This window comes from Manis pentadactyla, chromosome X (assembly GCF_030020395.1).
Source record: "Manis pentadactyla isolate mManPen7 chromosome X, mManPen7.hap1, whole genome shotgun sequence".
NCBI classification, from domain to species: Eukaryota; Metazoa; Chordata; class Mammalia; order Pholidota; family Manidae; genus Manis; species Manis pentadactyla.
In genome coordinates, this window is record NC_080038.1 from 102729370 (window position 1) to 102750755 (window position 21386).

Consider the following 21386-nt stretch of genomic DNA (forward strand, 5'->3'; position numbering starts at 1 on the left):
GGTTTTTTATGTACAATATCATGTCATCTGCAAACAGGGACAATTTAACTTCTTCCTTGCCATTCTGGATGCCTTTTCTTTCTTTGTGTTGTCTGATTTCCATGGCTAGGACCTCCAGTACTATGTTGAATAGAAGTGGGGAGAGTGGGCATCCTTGTCTTGATCCCAATCTTAAAGGGAAAGCTTTCAGCTTCTCACTGTTAAGTATAATGTTGGCTGTGGGTTTGTCATATATGGCCTTTATTATGTTGAGGTACTTGCCCTCTATACCAATTTTGTTGAGAGTTTTTATCATGAATGGATGTTGAATTTTGTCAAATGCTTTTTGAGCATCTATGGAGATGATCACGTGGTTTTTGTCCTTCCTTTTTTTGATGGGATGGATGATGTGGATGGATTTTCGAATGTTGTGTCATCTTACATCCCTGGAATAAATCCTACCTGAGCATGATGGATGATCTTTTTGATGTATTTTAGAATTTGGTTTGCTAATATTTTGTTGACTATTTTTGCATCTAATGTTCATAAAGGATATTGGTCTGTAATTTTCTTTTTTTTGTGGTGTCTTTGCCTGGTTTAGGTATTAGAGTGATGCTGGCCTCATAGAATGAGTTTGGAAGTATTCCTGCTTCTACTCTTTGGAAAAGTTTAAGGAGGATGGGTATTAGGTCTTCACTAAATGTTTGATAAAATTCAGTGGTGAAGCCATGTGGTCCAGGGATTTTGTTCTTAGGTAGTTTTTTGATTACCAATTCAATTTCGTTCCTGGTAATTGGTCTGTTCAGTTCTCTGTTTCTTTCTGGGTCAGCCTTGGAAGGTTGTATTTTTCTAGAAAGTTGTCCATTTTTTCTAGGTTATCCAGTTTGTTAGCATATAATTTTTCATAGTATTCTCTCATAATTCTTTGTATTTCTGTGGTGTCCACAGTGATTTTTCCTTTCTCATTTCTGATGCTGTTTAGACCCTCTTTTTTTCCTGCAAAATCTGGCTAGGGGTTTATCTATTTTGTTTATTTTCTTGAAGAACCAGCTCTTACTTTCATTGATTCTTTCTATTGTTTTATTCTTCTTGATTTTATTTATTTCTGCTCTAATCTTTATTAGGTCCCTCCTTCTAGTGACTTTGGGCCCCATTTGTTCTTTTTCTTGTTTTGCTAATTGTGAGTTTAGAGTGTTCATATGGGAGTGTTCTTCTTTCCTGAGGTAGGCCTGTATTGCAATATACTTTGCTCTTAGCACGGCCTTCGCTGCATTCCAGATTTTGTGGTGGTGTATTATTGCTGTCATTTGTCTCCATATATTGCTTGATCTGTTTTTATTTGGTCATTGATCCATTGGTTATTTAGGAGTATGTTGTGAAGCCTCCATGTGTTTGTGGGATTTTTCATTTTCTTTGCGTAATTTATTTCTAGTTTCATACCTTTGTTGTCTAGAAACTGGTTGGTAGAATTTCAATCTTTCTGAATTTACTGAGGTTCTTTTTGTGGCCTAGTATGTAGTCTATTTTGGAAAATGTTCCATGTGCACTTGAGAAGAATGTGTATCCTGCTCCTTTTGGGTGTAGAGTTCTGTAGATGTCTATTAGGTCCATCTATTCTAATGTGTTGTTCAGTGCCTCTGTCTCCTTACATATTTTCTGTCTGGTTGATCTGTCCTTTGGAGTGAGTGGTGGGTTGAAGTCTCCTAAAGTGAATGCATTGTATTCTATTTCCCCCTTCAATTCTGTTAGTATTTGTTTTGCGTATGTAGGTGCTCCTGTGCTGGGTGCATAGATGTTTACAATGGCTATATCCTCTTATTGGACTGACCCGTTTATCATTATGTAATGTCCTTCTTTGTCTGTTACTTTCTTCGTTTTGAAGTCTATTTTGTCTGATACAAGTACTTCAACACCTGCTTTTTTCTCCCCATTGTTTGCATGAAATATCTTTTTCTATCCCTTCACTGTAGTCTGTGTATGTATTTGGGTTTGAAATGTGTCTCTTTAAGTAGCATATACATGGGTCTTGTTTTTTATTCATACTGTAACTGTGTCTTTTGATTGGTGCATGCAATCCATTTACATTTAGGGTGATTATTTATAGATATGTACTTATTGCCATTGCAGGCTTTGGATTTGTAGTTACCAAAGGTTCAAGGGTAGCTTGTTTACTATCTATCAGTCTACCGTAACTCACTTATTAAGCTATTATAAACACAGTCTTATGATACTTTTTTCTTTCCCTTTCTTCCTACTCCACTATATATTAGATGTCATATTCTGTACTCTGTGTATGCCTTGACTGACTTTGTGGGTAGCTGATTCAATTTTGCATTTGGTTAGTATTTAGTTGGTCTACTTCCTTAGCTATGGTTTTATTTTCTCCTGTAACAGCTATTTAGTCTTAGGCACACTTCTACTTAGAGCTGTCCCTTTAAAATACACTGTAGAGATGGCTTGTTGGAGGTCAATTCCCTCAATTTTTGCTTATCTGGGAATTGTTTAATCCCTCCTTCAAATTTAAATGATAATCTTACTGGGTAGAGTATTCTTGGTTCGTGGCCCTTCAGTTTCATTGCATTGACTATATCATGCCACTCCCTTCTGGCCTGTAAAGGTTTCTGCTGAGAAGTCTGGTGATAGCCTGATGGGTTTTCCTTTGTAGGTGATCTTTTTTCTCTCTCTTGCTGCTTTTAATACTTTCCTTTTTTTTATCTTTGCCATTTTACTTATTATGTCTGGGTGTTTTCCTCCTTGGGTGCATTGGGTTGGGAGAGTAGGGTTTTCTAGATATTCTTTGTCAAATTGAAGATGTCCCCCTATATTCCTAGTTTGCTGAGAGTTTTTGTCATGATGGTTTCGGATTCTGTCAAATGCATTTTCTACATCAATTGAGATCATGATATGATTTTTCCTCATTAGTCTGTTGATGTAGTGGATTACATTGATTTCTAAATGTTGAAACAGCCTTAGAAACCTTTAATAAATCCCACTTGATTATGGTATATAATTCTTTTGCTACACTGTTGGATTTAATTTTCTAATGTTTTTACTTTTCTAATATTTATGATATTTTGCATCAATGCTCATGAGAGATATTGATCTGTAGTCTGCATCATAATATCTTTATCTGGTTTTGGTATTAAGATAATGCCAGTCTCATAAAATTAAATAGAAAGTATACCCTCTGCTTCTATTTTTTGGAAAAGATTATAGAGAATGGGTATCATTTTATATGACTCCATTTTCACCCCCCTTTACCATACCAGTTATACTTTGTTATAAATTTTTAAAGAAGTTCTCTTAGAGTCTGCCTGTAATTAGAACTAATCTAAGTCTACCCTCAAATAACATTATACCACTTCACAGGTTGTGCAGACACCTTATAACAGTTACAATACAAACTACTAATTCCTCTGTCCTATCCGTTATAACTGCCATTCATTTCATTTATCCATATGCTATAATTACCAGACACGCTATTACTTTGAACACTTACCTTTAGATCACTTAAAAATAATAAAAGATTTTATTTTACCTTCAGATAATCTTTCTCCTATGCTCTTCCTTTCTTTATAGAAATCTGATTTTCTGACCTATATCATTTTCCTTCTCTCTAGAGAAACTTAAAAAAAAAATTTCTGATTTATAGGGTATGAGTATCTTTCATTTTACTAGATATTGCCACAATGTTCTTGAAAGTGGATGTACTCATTTATATTCACCCAGCACTATATTAGAGTCCTTACTGTTCCACATGTTTGTCAACACTTGGCATTGTCAAGCCTTTAAATCTATGCCAACTTTCCAGGTGTTAAATGTCTCCCTCTAGTTTTATTTTGCATTTCTTTGATTAGTAACAAGATTTTGTAAGTTAATTTCACCATTCATGATTTTTCCTCTGTGAACAATTAAGGTAAATTATTCTTACCTTCTGGCCATTTTATTGGGTTGTGTGTTTTTCTTAATGATTTGCAGGGAAGGATTTTCTTAAATTTACTCCAAAAATACAAACCATCAAGTAAAATACTGATGACTTCATTCCATTAAAATGAAAAAGACATCAGAAATTATGCCTAAAAGATCAGCCACCCACTGGAAGAAAATATTTGCTCAATAAGCACCAAGGGTCTGTATCTAGAATTTTAAAATGATCTCTATAAATAATGTGAAAAACTAAACAATCAAATAATGGACAAATAAATGGAAGAGGCAACTCACAGAAGGTTCCTGAAAGACTAATAAATGTATGAATACATTTGTAACTTCACTGGAAATCAGGAACATGCAAATTAAAACACTGAGATACCTTTCAAACATTGAAGACTGGCAAAAATAAAATGTGTGATACTACAACTCTTGGCAAGGATGTGCAAGAGATCTCTGAAAATCTGCTCATGGAGACGAAGATAGACACCCTATATCACAGTGATTCCACTCCTAGATATGTAGTCTAGAACAGTGATGTTAAAAATGTCATTGTCACCAGCAGCAGCATCAATACTCCTGGAACTTGTTGGAAATGCAAATTCTCAGGTCTTACTCCAGATTTTTGGAATAAAAAATTCTGGGGGATGGAGCCCAGCAATCTGCGCTTTAACAAGCCTTCCAGGTGATTCACTGCAATACAGGAATATTTTTCCAAGTTTTTTGACTGATATCTATAGGAAGAGACGCATTTTACATTCTGGCTTATACACATATCACATATACACATGGGCACATGCAATACAAAAGCTTCAAGAAACAATTACTCTTACTTTATAGAACGCACTTTGATATTTTCTATCCTATTTCATTTCATTAAAAAAATAGCCAGTTATAACCTACTAATTAACCTAAAGTTTGAAAAACTGTCCTAGAGAAGCTCTTGTACATGTGCAATAGGAGACATGTACAAAAATGTTTGTTACAGAATTATCTCTAACGGCAAACCTTTAAAGACAAAAATCTTCAGGAGAATGGATAAATGAATTATAGTATATTTCTATAATGAAATATTACATAGTTTTTTAAGTCATTAGAAATAAATTTCAAAAGATTATGTATATTGAGTCAAAAAAGCAAGTTGTAGAAGATATCATGCAGAATATACCTATATAGTTTTAAAACATGTAAAACTATCTTATTTATGAATATAGAGATATGTAGTAAAAATAAAAAAACATGCATGGGAATGATAAATAGCAAATTCAGCACCGGATAGTGGTTACCTCTGGAAATGAGAAAGGGGAATTGAGATTGGCAAGAGATCCGTGGCAGTCTTCAGGTGTCTCTATAAGGCTTTATTATCTTTTAAATTAAGCAAATATGGAAACTATTAAGAAGTGATAAAGATGGCTGGCTGGGTACAAAGGCGATTGCTCTATTACTACAACTTTTTTTACATTAGTAATATTTCATAATAAAAAATGAAAATTGAGCTACCCTTGAAAAAACAGCAAGAATATATTAGAAATGTAATTACTCAGAGGAAACTGCTTTAATATCCCTCATCCACTATGCCTTTTTAAAAAATTCAGGGACAGCCAGAAGCTAACATTATCTATTTTGGTTTTGTTTTATAAATTAACCACCACCAAATATATGCTCTAGGGGCTTGTGTTGCCTCTTTGGGTGACATGATGATGAAGTTTCCATTCTGGATATAACATATACCATGAATGTGATCTGATCTGATCAGTAAAGCAAGGATTATTTACAAGTCCACTTAGGTATTTGCTGATTCCTCAAATCTTACAGGCCCTGTGCTTTCATGCCGCTGCTTAGCTACCAGCAACTTAAATCGTATGTCATATGAAAGCCAGGAGGAGCATTCTGAAGAGAAAACTCATGTGATAACAGTAAATCCTACTCACAACCATGTGGTCAATGACTTATTGACCACTTCTGGAAGCACTATGCCTACCAGATATGGTGGTCTTATGAATGATACTTGGTTTATTACCAGCCTAGGAAAGTGGAACATACTTTGCCTTCAATTCAGGGCTTCTAGTGGGTATGGACTAGAGTTTCAAGATTTCTTTAAAATTCTAAGGGTAGCTTAGGATCTTAGAAAACATCACAGGAAATGTGCTACTTACATAGTGGGCAGAGAATGAATAGTCAAGGTCAAGGAAAAAGACACTGTGCCTATGTCATGACTCTTTGGTATAACTGAAACTAATTTAGGTAGAAGTAAATAAGTAGAAGTAAATAAAAATGAAAACAACTCATGGTTTTTTTCTTGGTTTGGCCTATACCTTGTTTGGCTCCCCTGGATTATATGAAGAAAACATAGGAATTTTTCGGATCTCTTCCTCTGACAAACGATTTCTCTGGATCTCATCTTCTGGGACAAATTCTATTGGCTGCGTCAGCTTCTTAGGCCCAGTCCAACACTGCTCAGGTGAATTATCAATAACTTTTGCCACATGGAGACTGGGACCTTTACCCTGTGCTGCCTGTTTTCCCTCGTCCTGGAGTAATGATGGGTTCTCAGCTGTGCCACTATCTCCCACTGATGTAGCTGAGACCAGTGAGTGGGAAGCAAAGGGTTCACCTCTCATAAGTTGGAACTCTTCAAGACGTTTTTTCATTATCATCTCTTGGTAAAAACTTTCCAGGTTGTTCATGGGATCACCTTTGTTCTTCTTTTGGGATTCATCTGGATCAAGACAAAGAGATAGGGAAGTTCTACAAAGCCTACCACGACAACCTTTGACAAATAAATACAAAATAAATCTTGGATCTCAGATATAGATACCTTGCTGGGGTACATGTTTATAACCTGTGACAATGACAATAATATATAGCTATTTTATTACAGTGCATTTCAAGCAAGGCTGGAACTAAGGTGAGGCAAGTGAGGTACCCAGGGTGCAAAATTTAAGGAGGTACTTACTCTCAGGGTCATGCACGTACATGCACCTAACTGATAAGGGCATTTGAAAAATGTAACCAGTATAGCATTATCACACTGCACAAAATTAATAATAAATCCTTAGTATCAACTACTGAGCTCATATTCAAATAGCCCTGATTATCTCAAAGATATTTTCTTATACTTAGTTGCTCAATTCAGGATCTAAACCAGCCTTTGGCCATTATATCTCTCAAGCATCTTTTATTTTAAAACAGTGCTCCTTTTACCACCCCTCTAGTCCATCCCTCCCCACTCCATTCCACTGATTTATTAGAGAACCAGAGTATTTGTTCACAGAACAAATGAATCAGAGTGATTGTCCCTCATGGTATTATTTAACTTGTTCCTCAATCTCCTCTATTTCTTACAAACTGGTAGTTAAATCTAGAACTATGCTATGAAATACAGTAGCCACTGACCACACAAATTAATTTTTTAAATGTTAGTTTCTCAGTGAAACTCGTTACACTTCAAATGCTCAATAGCTACATGTGGCTAGTAGATACCATATTGGGCAGATTAGATAAAGACCATTTACATCATTGCAGAAAGTTGTACTGGATAGTGCTAAACTAGGTTTGATTAGATTCAGGTTGAATACTTAAAGCAAGAAACCTCCATAGATGTGTACTTCTTATTACATCATGTCATAAGGTACATAATGTTTGGTGGTCACATTTTAAGCAATCCTGAAATTGATCAGTGGATTCAGGTGGTGTGATTTGGATCCCTCTATTAGAGAATTTTCCTGTTCATCTTTTATTTAATGGGTTTTGCATTCATTGATGCCCACTGCCTAGATCTATTCATTTATTGAAAATTGAGAAATGGACCTCTCCTAATTTTATTGTTTCTTTTGTATTTCTTATCTGGAATTCTATAATGAACTTACTGTCATCAACTATATATAGTTCATACAGAAAAGGCAAGAAAATGCTCAGTTTTTTTCCCATTAATTACCAACTGTGAAAGTAATGAGTTGGTAACTTAGGAATGTACAATGTGGCAAATGATTATTTTTAGTATAATTGCGAGGTCTTGTATTTTCATATATTTGATGTGGTTCAATCAAATGTAGTCATTATTCTTTTTAGTGGTCAAATTATCACACTGGGACTAGTAAGAATCCTTTCAAATTGGCTCCTGCATTGCTGTCCAGTTTGGCACAGCAAGATGTATGTCCCAAGCTCACCTTGCACATTTCCTGTCTCAAACCTAGAATATTTCTCCAAGGACCCCTGGCTCCTTTTAGTGGGAAATACTATTTAGAAACCACAGTGTGTTGCTAGGTGTGTCATAGCTTGTGAGTTGTTGTTTCTAGGCCTTTTCAGTGGACAAAATAGGATTTTTTTTAGGAGAAAAATAAATTGTGAGTTCATACTGGTATTTCCACTTCAAATTTAAGACTACAAGGAAGGTTTGTACTCAAACTTCTTGATTTTATACTTATATCTATTATATATATGCTTAAAATATTGACTGTTAATGATATTAACAAATTTATTTATTACCTTACTACAATAATTTATAGAATTTTAAAATGTCAGTAACAATACTACTATGACTATCAATAATAAAACTAGTGAATACAGGTTCATATTTCTTTGCAGTTACTTCTGTCCTTAAAATATATTCCATTAAGAATGTACAAATTTGTTTTAAAGTCATTTTAAATAACTGTTTTCTCTGTATGATTATGCTACCAACTTTATAGTTAGATTACTTTGCTTCAGATTATTTATGAATATTAGGGATTAAATTTTTCCCTTTTTAATTAAAATTTTTAAGTTATGTAAAACATTTATATGGGTCTAAAGTGAAAACTGTGTTATACAGTACCTTCATAGAAATCTCACTTCCATCTCTGTTCCCTTCATCCTATTCTTTTCCTTCCCCATAATAATTTTTATTACTTTTGGATTTATGGATCCATTGTTTTTTATTAAAAATATAAGCAAATAGGCACACATACAACACATGTATATGTATGTATGTGTGTGTATACACACACATAGATAAAATTCATTAGTTACATCCCTCTCCTACAAAAAAGGTAACTTATTATAAACACTGTTCTACAACTTACTTTTCTGTACTTAACAGTATATCCTGGAGATAACTCCATATTTATGTGTGGAGCTCTTCCCCTTCCTTCTTATAACTGCATAGTAATCTACAGTGTGGATGTAATAGTTTATTCAACTACTCCCCTGCTGATGCACATTGGTGTTGTATCCAGTCTTTTTTGCTGTTATGAATAATGTCCTGGCAGCTTATACATATGGGTTCTGTATTTTTCTAGTGTATCTTTGAAATAGATGCCAACAGGTGGCACTGCTGAGACGAAGGGTAAATGTGTATGTAATTTATATATATATTGCTAAATTCTACTCTGTAGGAGTGTATTACTCAGCATTTCCGCCAGCAACGTATAAGAATATTTATGGAAGGTTTTCTTAAGACCCCCAAAGCACTAACCAGTAAGGAAAATATTGACAAGTTCAACTACATTAAAATTTTAAACTTTGGTTCATCAAAAATATCAGAGATAGAAAAGTCACAAAATAGGAAAAGATATTTGCTGCACAAATATCTGATAAAGAACATGGGGAAAAGGGCAAAAGTTTGAAAAGATGTCTCACAAAAGAGGAAATATACATGGTTAATGAATATATGCAAAAGTGCTCAACCACATTAAAATTCTGGGAAATGGTAATTAAGAAGGGAATGAGATTCTAACAGAAACTGTGATACTGGCAAAAAATTAAAAAGAATGCCAATACCACATATTGTGAAATTGCAGAACACATGGAACCCTCATACATTACTGGTAGGAATGCACAGCCACAGTGCAAATCACTGTGACATTACCTACTAATGTTGAATATACGCTTATAATATGACCCATCAATTCCCCTCCACATACATACCCTACAAAAATTTGGGCATATGTGCCCCAAGATACAACAGCAATGTTTAGATCAATGTTATTTATAAGAGCCTGAAACTAGCAAAAATAAATGTCCATCTAAGAAGAATCAAGTATAAAATTGTAGTACATTTATATATGAAATACTACACTCCAATGAAAGTGAAAAAGTTCAGCTACATATGACCAAGTGATGAATATACTAATGTATATACTCAAAAATACTTACTCAGTGACTTATGATCCAGGTACTATTCTAGGTTCTTGGGATAGATCAGTAAATCAAACAAAGATCCCTATTTTCATAGAGCTAAATAAATATTTTTGTATCTTGGAAAGTTATGAGTACTACGAAAAAGAGAAAAATACAGCAATGTAAGGGGTGACTGTAAGTGCAAGGGGGTGGTAGTAGTGGTGTTTGCAATTTTAATGCTGGTTTGGGTAGTTCTCATTGAGGTGACATTTGAAAGAAGAGTTAAAGAAAGTGATGGAATCTATCATGCTGATACTAGAGTGAGGGCTCAAAGATGGGAGTATATCTCAAAAAATGTAAAAAGTCTGTATGAAATCATATAAATTATTTCTCTGATCACAATGGAATCACATTAAAGATCCACTACTGGAAGAAATCTGGGAAAACAAACATTTGGAAATTAAACAATACACTTCTAAATAACCCATAGGTCAAATAACTCACAAAGGAAATTTATAAAATATTTTGAACTAAAATGAAAATGAAAACATAACACACCACAATGTATGGATACAGCTAAAATAATGCTCAGAGAGAAATCTGTAGGTTTAAACACCTATCAGAGAAAACAATTTTAAATCTATAATCAGAACTTCCAACTTAGAAACTAGAAAAAGAGCAAACTAAACACAAAGGAAGGAGAAGGAAATAATAAAGATTAGGGAATAAATCAGTGCAACAGAAAACAGAAAAATCTGTGTGACCAAAAGGTGGTTCTTTGAAAACTTCAACAAAATGGCAAACACTTAGTTAGACTCACCAAAAAAATAAGACAGAAGTCAAAAATGACTAAAATCAAAAATTAAAGAGGAGGCATCATTACTGATCCTATAGAAATGGAAATGATAATGAAGAAATATTATAAATAACTTTAGGCTAACAAATTAGGAAGCTCAAAAGAATCAACAAATTCACAGAAGGATACAAATTATCAAAGCAGACTCAAGAAGAAAGAGAGTAGCTGAATAAATCTGTAAAAAGAGGTCGACTTAATAATCAAACTGCCCACAAAAGTTTGGAAAAGTCCAGGTACAGATGGCTTCATTGATGAATTCTATCAAACATTTAAAGAAATAATATCAATCCTGTACATTTCCAGAAAATGGAGGAGGGAATATTTTCCAACTTATTCTATAATGTCAGTATTACAATGAAAACAAAGCTAAACAAAGAAATCACAAGCCAAGAAAAATGCAGACCAGTATCTCTTGTGAATACAGACACAAAGATCCTTAGCAAAATTTAGCGAGCCTAATCTAGCAAAATATAAAAACAATTATACATATGTAAGTGGGATTTACCCCAGGAATGAAAGATTGGTTTACTATCTTAAAATCAATTAATGTAATATTTCATATTAACAGATTCAAAACTTAAACCACATGATCACTACAGTAGGTACAGAAAAAAAAATCCAACATCCATTCATGATTAAAAAAGCAACAACCACCACCTTCAACTAACTAGGAATAGAGGGGAATATCCTCAACCTGCATGAGGTAGACTGAATAATGACACCCAAAGATTGGGTCTACATCCAAATCTCTGGCATCAATGAAAATGTTACATGGCAAAAGGGACTCTACACATGTGATTAAGTTACAGATCCTGAGATTAGCAGATTATCCCAAATTATGCAAGTAGGCTCAATATAATCATAAGGGTCCTTATAAGAGGAGGCAGGAGGGTTAGAGACAGAGTAGGAGATGTAGTGATGGAAACAGGAGTTTGGAGTAATGTGAGGAAAGGGCCATGAGCCAAGGAATTCAGGTGGATTCTAGAAGCTGAAAGACTCCTCTAAAGAATTCCAGAAGGAATGCAGCCCTGTGAACAACTTGATTTTAGGACTTCTGACCTCTAGAACTGTAAGAGAAGAAATTAGGTTGCTTTAAGCCACTAAGTTTGTGGTCACTAGTTACAGCACCCATAGGAAAGTAATATACCACACTGCTAAAGACCTTGTACAAAAATCTGGAGCTAATATCATAGTTTGTGGCTAAAAATGGAATGTTTTTCCCCTAAGACTGGGAATAAGACAAGGGTGTCTGCTCTTACCACTTCCATTCAACACTGCAGTTTTAGAAAGTGTAGGGAGGTAAAAAAAAAAAAAGAAAGAAGTAAAACTGTCTTTATTCATAAGCAGTATGACTGTCTATGTAGAAAATCCTAAGGTATCCACAATAAAGCTGCTAGAATAAAACAGTTTAGTCACAGAATACAGAAATGATAAACAATAATCAACATTTCTACACACTTGCATGCAACGATCAGAAAATTAAGAAAACAATTCTATTCACAAGAGCATAAAAATGAATAAAATATTTAGGAATTAATAAAAGTGTAATATTTATAAACTGAAAACTACAATATACTGCTGAAATAAACTACAGAAGGTCTAAATGAAGAAAGAAACATTTCATGCTCATGAATTAGAATATTCAATATTATGAAAATGGCAATTTTCCCCAAATTGAATTACAGATTCAACACAATCTTTACCAAATTCCAGGGGGCTTTTTTGTAGAAAAAATTGAGAAACTGCTTCTAAAATTTACATGGGAATACAAAGGACCTAGAATAACCAAAGCAATTCTGAAGAAGAGGAACAAAGAGCAGTTACACTATCCAGTTTCAAAATTTACTATAAACATAAAGAGATTCACAAAGGATAGGTATATAGAATCAATGGAACCAAAATGAGTGTTCAGAAATAAACCCTTGCAGTTATGGTTAACTGATTTTTCCACAAACATGCCAAGATAATTCAATGGGGAAAAAACAGTCTTAACAATAAATAGTGCTGGGACAATTGGATATCCATATACAAAAATATGAACTTAGGCACCCTTTATCTCACACATAAAATTAACTCAAAATCGATAATAGGTCTAACTGTAAGAGATAAAACTACATCTATTTTAGAAGAAAACATAGGAGAACCTTTATGACCTTGAATTCAGCAAAAATCTCTTACACGATACCAAAAGCACAAGTCATAAAGGAACAAACTGATAAACTGAACTTCATTAAAATTAAAAACTTTTGTGCTTCAAAAAACACCATTAAGAAGATAAAAAGACAAGCTACAGACTGAAAGAAAATATGTGCAAATTATGCATCTTATAAAGGACCTGTATTCAGAATACATAAAGAACTCTTACCACTCAGTACTAAGAAAACAAATAACCCAATCAAAAAATGGGTAAAAGACATTTTGTGAAAGACGACTTATGAATGGCTAATAAACATGTGAAAAAGTATTTAAGATTATTTGCTATTACAGAAATTCAAGTTAAAACCATAACGAGTTATCAGTACACATCCACTAGAATGGTTGGAATTAAAAAGAAAATGGCAATAACAAATGGTAGCAAGGATGCAGAGAAGTAAGAATGCTCATACATCACTGATGAGAAAGTAAAATGGTGCAACTGCATTGGAAAAGAGTTTAGCAGATCCTCAAAGGTTATCCACAGAGTTACCCAGAAATTCCATTCACTCATAAGAAAAGAAAACATATCCACACAAAAACTTTGGACATGAATGTTCATAATGGCCAAAGAATAGAAACAACCCAAATGCCATCAAGTGGTGAAGGTACAAACAAAATGTCATGTATCTATACAATGGAAAACTAGTAACACAAAGAAATGAATTGCTAATACACACTACAACATGAACAAACTTCAATAACCTGAAAAAGGCCAGATTCCAAAGATCACATATTGTAAAATTCCACTTATATGAAATATCTAGAAATGATAAATGTAGAGAGGCAGAAGATTTGAGTGCAAGGAGTGATTTACTACAAATAAGCTCAAGGGAATTTTGCAGTGATGAAAATGTCCTAAAAATCACCTAACTGAACACTTTGAACAGGTGAATTTCATTGTATGTAAATTGTATACCTCAATAAAGCTGTTTAAAAATTTAGAAAAAAACAATTCAGTCTCACTGTTAGAAGGAATAGAAAATAGAGAAAATATCAAAGAATAATTAAATGAGTGAAAAGATATACCATATTCACACATGACAATTTGAACATTCATACTGTAAATATGTCAATTGTCCTCAATTGACTTAAATACTCGATGGGATCTCAATCAAAATCACATAAGAGAGTGTGTACACATATTTGTGTGTGTGTGTGTGTGTGTGTGTGTGTGTGTGTGTGTGTGTGTAAAATTGTAATATTTCCAGAATATCTCGCCTGGCTTTAGTACATCTGCATATCAGCAGGCACTCAAGGGTGGAGAGAAGTATGGCTTTAGTGCATTTGCATCATTCCTCAGGGGTGCATCATTCCCCATAACAATGGGTAATTATGTGGGCAATGGAGGGCTTATCTATACCTGAGAGGTGAGGGGAGGACCGGTTTTTGGCTTCTTCCAGAGCAGAGGAGAAAGACGGCCTAGGACTGCAGCTTGTGGCAATAAATAGATTTTAAACTTTATTTCACCCTTCGACTGATTTCGGTTTTTGCCCTGGAATTTCCTCTCCTTGGACTTGTGTGTGTGTGTGTGTAAGTAACTTGAAGAGCTAATTCAAACATGGCCATGGCAAAGTACCAAAAGTAGACAAAACACTTTTGAAAAAGAACAATGTGGAAGGAATTGTTCTTCTGTTTTACATCGACATGAAAGCGCTAAACAGTGTGATACTGATGCTGCAATAGCCAAAAAGACCAAAGGAACGAAAGAGAGAACCCAGAAAACACCCATGCATATACGAACACCTGATATATGACAGAGCTGGCAATATAATAACCATGCAGGGGCAACATTTTCAATATATAGTGTTGGGATAGAGGGTTATCTATATGTAAAAACATTAAGTGGAATCCTACTTTATACCATACACATAAATCAGGCCCAGGTGGGTTAAAGACTTAAATGTGAAAGTCAAAAAAAACAAAACTTTTAGAATAAAGAACAGTATCTTCCTAAACTCATGGAGGGAAGCTTGTATTAATTAAAGCACAAAAAGGACTAAGTGGAAAGGAAAAATTAATAAATTTTATCGCATAAAAATGAAGAATTTTAATTCATCAAAAGACACCCTAAAGGCAGTGAAATGATAAGTCAAACAATGGGAATAGACAATTTCAACACATATAACCTACAGTGAGCAAGAATTCACAATAATAAAGAATTTTATAAGTTTTTACAAATTTATAAGAAATGCATGTAAGATTAGAAAATAAATTTGGAGATAGAATATTCAAGATGTACAATCACAACACTTTCCTGGCTCTTCTCCGTAACAGTACTAAGGTAAGTAGTAATCACTGATATCTGCCATGCCCCACAGCTTTGGCGCTGAGCTATTGCTTTGATACATGCCTAAAGTGACCTTTTACCCAAGACTGCATCTGGACACAGACACAAACAAATGGAAAGACATTCGGCCAGGAAATATTTCTGCACCTGCTAAATTGGCAAAAGAACTGAATAGCCATTTCACAAAGAAGGCTATCCAAATGGTCAATAAAGGTATGAGAAAGTTTCCAACCTCATTAGATATCAAGAAAATGAAATGAACACCACAATGAAGCAAACATAATATAGACCTGGGCTCCCAAAAAATATTAATTCCTAAAAGACAGACAGACAGATACACACACACATACAAAAAGACAGAGGAGCTGTTCTAAAGCAAACTAAATGCAGTGTGCGCCTTGACTGCATACTAGATTTAAATTACAAACTGAATTATTAGATAATATTAGTGTAATAACGTTAACTATCTTAATCTTAAGAGTGATCAAAATACTGTGATTATATAGGAGAATGTATTCTTAGAGGATACATAATAATGTGTTTAGAGGTAAAAACCTCTTAATGTCTGAAATGTATTTTCAAATAGTAATAAACAATACATAATTAGCAATAAATAAATGACACACACACATTCTCATGTAGTGGAAGAGAGAGGTAAAGCAAACATGGCAATATGCCAAAAGTTAAGTGTAGGTGAAGGTGTGGATATACTATCCTTTCAATTTTTCTCCATGCTTGAAATTTTTCAAAATAGAAGATTGAAGAAAATAACACTTTACTAAAGACTTAAAAAGAAAAGGTAATATAAATAAATGCCAGTTCTTAAGAAAGGGAAAAAAATACCATGAAATATTAGTAAATACCCATCAGATTGGAGTCTGACAACACCCACTATGGACAAGGATATGAAGCAACCTGAACCTTCATGCATGGTTTTAACTTCCACGGTCCAATTCCTTCACAAAAGGGTTAACATCTATTAAAGTTTAAATGTGTGGACACCCTTTATTTCCACTCCTAGGTATAAACCCTGAGAAACTCCTGCACATGTGTCCTAGGACACAAGTACAAGAATGATAACAGTAGCAGAACTGATACTTACAGCCCCCCACATGGAAACTACACATCAACTACAGTGGAATGGATAAATATTGGTATGTTTGTATACAGGAATACCATACCACAATGAATGAATTATGACTACACATTGCAAGATAGTTAAATCTCACAAATATAAGGTTAAGTAGAAAAGGAAGACCCAATAGAATACATACAGTACAATTCACTGATACAATGCTTAAAAACAGGCAAAACTAAACACTGTTTAGTGCTGTATGTATGGGTGGTAAAAATATAAAGAAAAGCAAAGAAATTATTATCACAAGTCAGGACAGTGGTTATATCTATGGGCAGGGAGTTGTAATTTCTGAAGGACACACAGGGACTTTTGGAGTATTGTCCATGTTTTATTTCTTGATTTGACTGATATGTGTTATGTACTCTTTGGCATGATCCATTTCATTATAAAAAATATTGTTCTTGAAAAAGTGAATGAGAAATGAGGAAATAGATATAAGTGAATATACTGGATTGAAGTGTATCCCCCAAAGTTCATGTCTTCCCAGAACCTCAGAACGTAACATTATTTAGAAATAGGGTATCTGCAGGTGTAATAAGTTAAGATGAAGTTATACTGGATTAGGGTAGGCCCTAAATCCAATGACTGCTATCCTTTTAAGATGGCCATGTGAAGACAGAGACAAGACACACAGGGAGAACGTAATGTGATAATAGAAGCAGAGATTGGAGTGATGAATCTACAAGTCAGGGAATGTCAGCAACCCCTAGAAGCTAGGAGAGGCGTGGAGCAGATTCTTCCTCACAATCAAGGAACCAATCTTGCCAACATGTTGATTTGGACTTCTAGCCTCCAGAACTGTGAGAGAATAAATTTTTGTTGTTTTAAGCCACCCAGTTTGTGATACTTTGTTATAGCAGCTCTAGGAAATGAATACAGATTTTGTGCTGGGAAGTGTGGTGCTGGTGTAACAAACACCTAAAAATGTGGAAGTGGCTTTGTAATCAGGTAATGGATAGAGGCTGGAAGAGTTTTTGAGGGGCTTGATAGCAAAAGACTAGAAATATGGATGTTAATAGTGGTCCTGGTGAGTATTCAGAAGAAAGTAAAGAGTAGAGAAAGCTTCTATCATCTTAGAGAATACATATGTCATCATGAACAGAATGTCACTAGAGATAGGAATATTATAAGTGCTTCTGGTGAGGCATTAGAAGGAAATGATGAACATGCCTTTGAACACTGGAAGAAAGGTGATCTCTGTAATAAAGTGGCAGAACCTTGGCTGAATTGAGTTCTGCTATTGGGTGAAAAGTGTAACTTATAAGTGATAAACTTGGATATGTAGTGAGGAGATTTCCAAGCAAAGTGTGGAAGATACAGGTTGATTGCTCCTTGATGCTTATAATGAGAGGAGAGAGATAAATTGAGGAAGGATTTATTAGAAAAGGAACTAGCACTTGATGATCTAGAGAATTCTCAATCTATCTAGACAATGTACAGTGGAAACAGGACCAAAGGTGTGGCTGGACAAACTTTCAATGAAGAGATGGGACTTACGGATCCAATTGTCTCAGCAGAAGCCAGGAATTGAGGAAGGGTTATCCAGAAACGGTAGCTGGGGAACCCTCGTATCTAACGGTGGGGATCTCTTGACATACACAAGAGACTTTGAGACTTTATACTAGCAGAAACAGTGCCAGCCTGGTGTGAAAGTGACAGAAAGTCACAGATGCAAAAGCCAGGGAGGGTGGGGCTGCAGCTACAGTGGTAGGCTGTGAAGGTGCTGCTGTCCCAGAGGCCACCTCTGGGGGCCAGAGGACAGAGCATTGAACCCAGAGCATTACTCTCAGGCTCTGAGACCCAGTGGAATTTGCCCTGCTGGGCTGCTAATGTGCTTTAGATCAGTAACCCCTTTATTCCTTCCTTTTTGCCCTTTCAGAATGGAAATGAGGATCTATGCCTGTCTCACCATTGTATTTTGGAAGCAGATAACATGTTTAGTTTCAAAGGTCTCTCCATGGACAGGAATTTTGCCTTAGACTGGAACATACGCAGAGCCTCACCAACATCTGATTTAGATGATTTAAATGATGAGACTTGAAACTTTTTGAGTTGATATTTAGATAATATTTGGGACTTGGATTTGATGTTAGAATAGGTTAAGACTTTGGGGAATATTATGATTGGGTGAGTGTATTTTGCATGTGAGACAGATAAGAATTTTAGGAGGCCAGAGGGTGTATTGTAGTGGACTGAATAGTATACCCTCAAAATTTAAGTCCATCCATAGCCTTAGAAGTTTACTTATTTGGAAATATGGTCTTTCCAATGTAATTAGATAAGATGTCATAATGGTTTAGGGTGGGCCCCAAACCCAAACATTAGGGTCCTTAAAAGAAGGCTAAGTGAAAACACCAGCACATGGGGAGATTGTTATGTGATGATGGAGGCAGAGATGGAATGATGCATCTGTAACACTACGGAATGCTGGCAACCACCAGAAGGTACAAGAGACAAGTAAGGAGGATCCTCTTTTAGAGCCTTCAGAAAGAGAATGGCCCTTGATTTCAGATTTCCAGCCATCATGAGAGGATAAATTTCTGTTGTTCTAAGCAAATAGATTTGTAGTAATTTGTTATGAAAGCCCTTGAAAAATAATACCATGATGATAGAAAACACTCCCAAGAAATTTTGTTGTAAACAGAAGGAAAAGCTATTGATACATAAAAGTTTCTCAAAAACATTATGCTAAGTTAAAGAACACTAACACAAAGAACACACAGGTCCAGTTATCTGAAGTTCAGGCAAAACTTGTCTATAGTGGGAAAAAATCAAAACACTAGTTACCTCTGAGAGGGTAGGGTGAGAATTACTGAGAAGAAATATGATGGAACTTTCTGAAGTGATGGTAATCTTCTATGTGTTAATAAATGTTAGGTTACTGCATAGGTTACAGATGCAGTGGCATGCTGGAGATGGTCCAATGACTGTGCGCATCTTTTCCCAACACTATGATCAGTGACAGCACATTAGTAGCTTTGGTGGTAGGAGTGGCCATGTATACTCTGGAAGTGTACACTATGGAGTATGTACACTGTGGAAACTGGCAAACGATACAAATCAGAGCCTTGTTTTTTCTGGAGAGCTGGCTGTTAAACATTTACCAACACATCACTACAAAGATCGTATACATTCATCAAAAGTCAGCAAATGAACACTTAAAATTGGTATATTTCACTGCATGCAAATTTTACATCAAAATAAACATTCTATTTTTATTAAATTAAAAAAATAATTCTAGCTAGCAATATGCATACTTAAGTATTTAGGGGGACATATATTTACACTGGCAATTTATTTTAAATAATCTATAAAGTAAGAGGGATTGTTAGATGAACAGAGGGATAGACAGACATGTGAGCAAGTAAACTATTAATGGTAGAATCTAGTTGATATAATGGGTTTGAAACAAAATTCTTTTTTCTGTGTGTCTGAAAATTTTCATTCAAGATTAGAAAAAATCTATTCCCATCAGGATATCAAAAAATATTAACACATGCACTTAATCCTCTTTTTTAGGGCTTCAATTTTTATATATTTTTTAAACCAGTTGCTACTATTATGGTACACAGTGAAGGGAAAGAATCTAAATGTACTGTTTGCTCAAGTAACTAAACAACTAAAGGGCATTTTTTGGTTTTATAATTTTTTAAAGATAGTTCAGGGTAGGAATACGTATGCCATGGAAACTGGCAAATGGTACAAATCATGTTAAAAGCCTGAAAGGACAGAATCAATACTGACTGAGTTCCTGGGGAGATAAGAGGGATAGGATCAGCACAAAGGTGTAAAGATGAACCAAAGGCAGGAAGGACATCCCTAGCACTGAGCTGAGATGGCAGAAAATGAGTTAGGATACAAAAGTTAGAGTCAATAAGAAAGTAGGTGAAGGGTCTTGCCAATGGCAGTGCTTCCTTTGAAACAGGAACGAAGACTGATGGCTAAAGATAATGAAACAGTAGGAGAGGAAAAAGTAATGCCAATCTAAAATAGTATTTATAAGGAAAGAAATAGAGAGCTGACCAGGGACCAGGATACAGATTGCTGACCAAGGCAGAGGGCTCTAGACGATACGAGATGAGAAACTTGTAGAAGCATTAATCAACAAAATTCTGATTTTTTTCTCTAGTGGTACTCAAAAGACATCATGTAGAAATAAAGAAGGCAATTAGTTGGATTATTTAGGGTTGAGGTTTGCTGGGTGGGTATGATACACAGACTAGGAGCAAGTAGAATGATTCATTGGCAAGAACATGGGTAAATAATAGGTGACAGAGTCTAAGTGAGATGTGGAATGACAAAGAGATAAGAAGGAGATGACAGACTCGGAGAAAATAGAAAGGTCAAGGAACTGAAGATTTTAACCGGGTTGAAGAGATGGTATAATGGGTGTAAGAGAGTTGTAAGCCCCAGAACGATAAGAAAAAGGTTGTGGTCAGAGAGTTTTATGCTGGAGTTTAGAATTTCAAAAGAAGTATATTTCCAGAGATGATATGTGTTGTCTTCCCACTGATTAAAGGTTAGAAAATGTTATATGTATTACTCCCTGTGAAAAGTTTACCTTAAGGTACAGTAAAATTACACTTAATAAACCAAAAAACCCCATCTTTTCAAATCATATATACAAATGCCATGATCAAGAGCACAGACTTTTGTGTAAGAACAGACCTAAATTTAAATCCTAGAATGGGCACTTAATAACTGACCCTGAAAAAGTCACTTATCCTCTTGGAGACTTAATTTCATTATCTGTAAAATGGGTATAATACTGCCACTATCTCATAGGGCTACTGGTTTAAATGAATTAATGTGCAAAATGCTTACCACAAGGACTGGCCTGAATAAGCCTCAAAAATTATTAGCTATTAGGAATTCTGCTTCTGGGTAAGATGAAGTAAGCATAC

General features: G+C 34.9%; 1 protein-coding gene across 2 annotated transcripts in view; it reads right to left on the reverse strand.

Moving 5' to 3' along the window:
* The window catches only part of RBM41 (RNA binding motif protein 41), a 62235-nt gene that overhangs the window by 15922 nt on the left and 24927 nt on the right, over positions 1-21386 (reverse strand). For both annotated transcript variants that reach the window (XM_036924977.2, XM_036924978.2), the window contains one exon: positions 6222-6625. In XM_036924977.2, coding sequence (XP_036780872.2) covers positions 6222-6625 — 404 coding nt within the window. The remainder of the gene's footprint in view (positions 1-6221; positions 6626-21386) is intronic.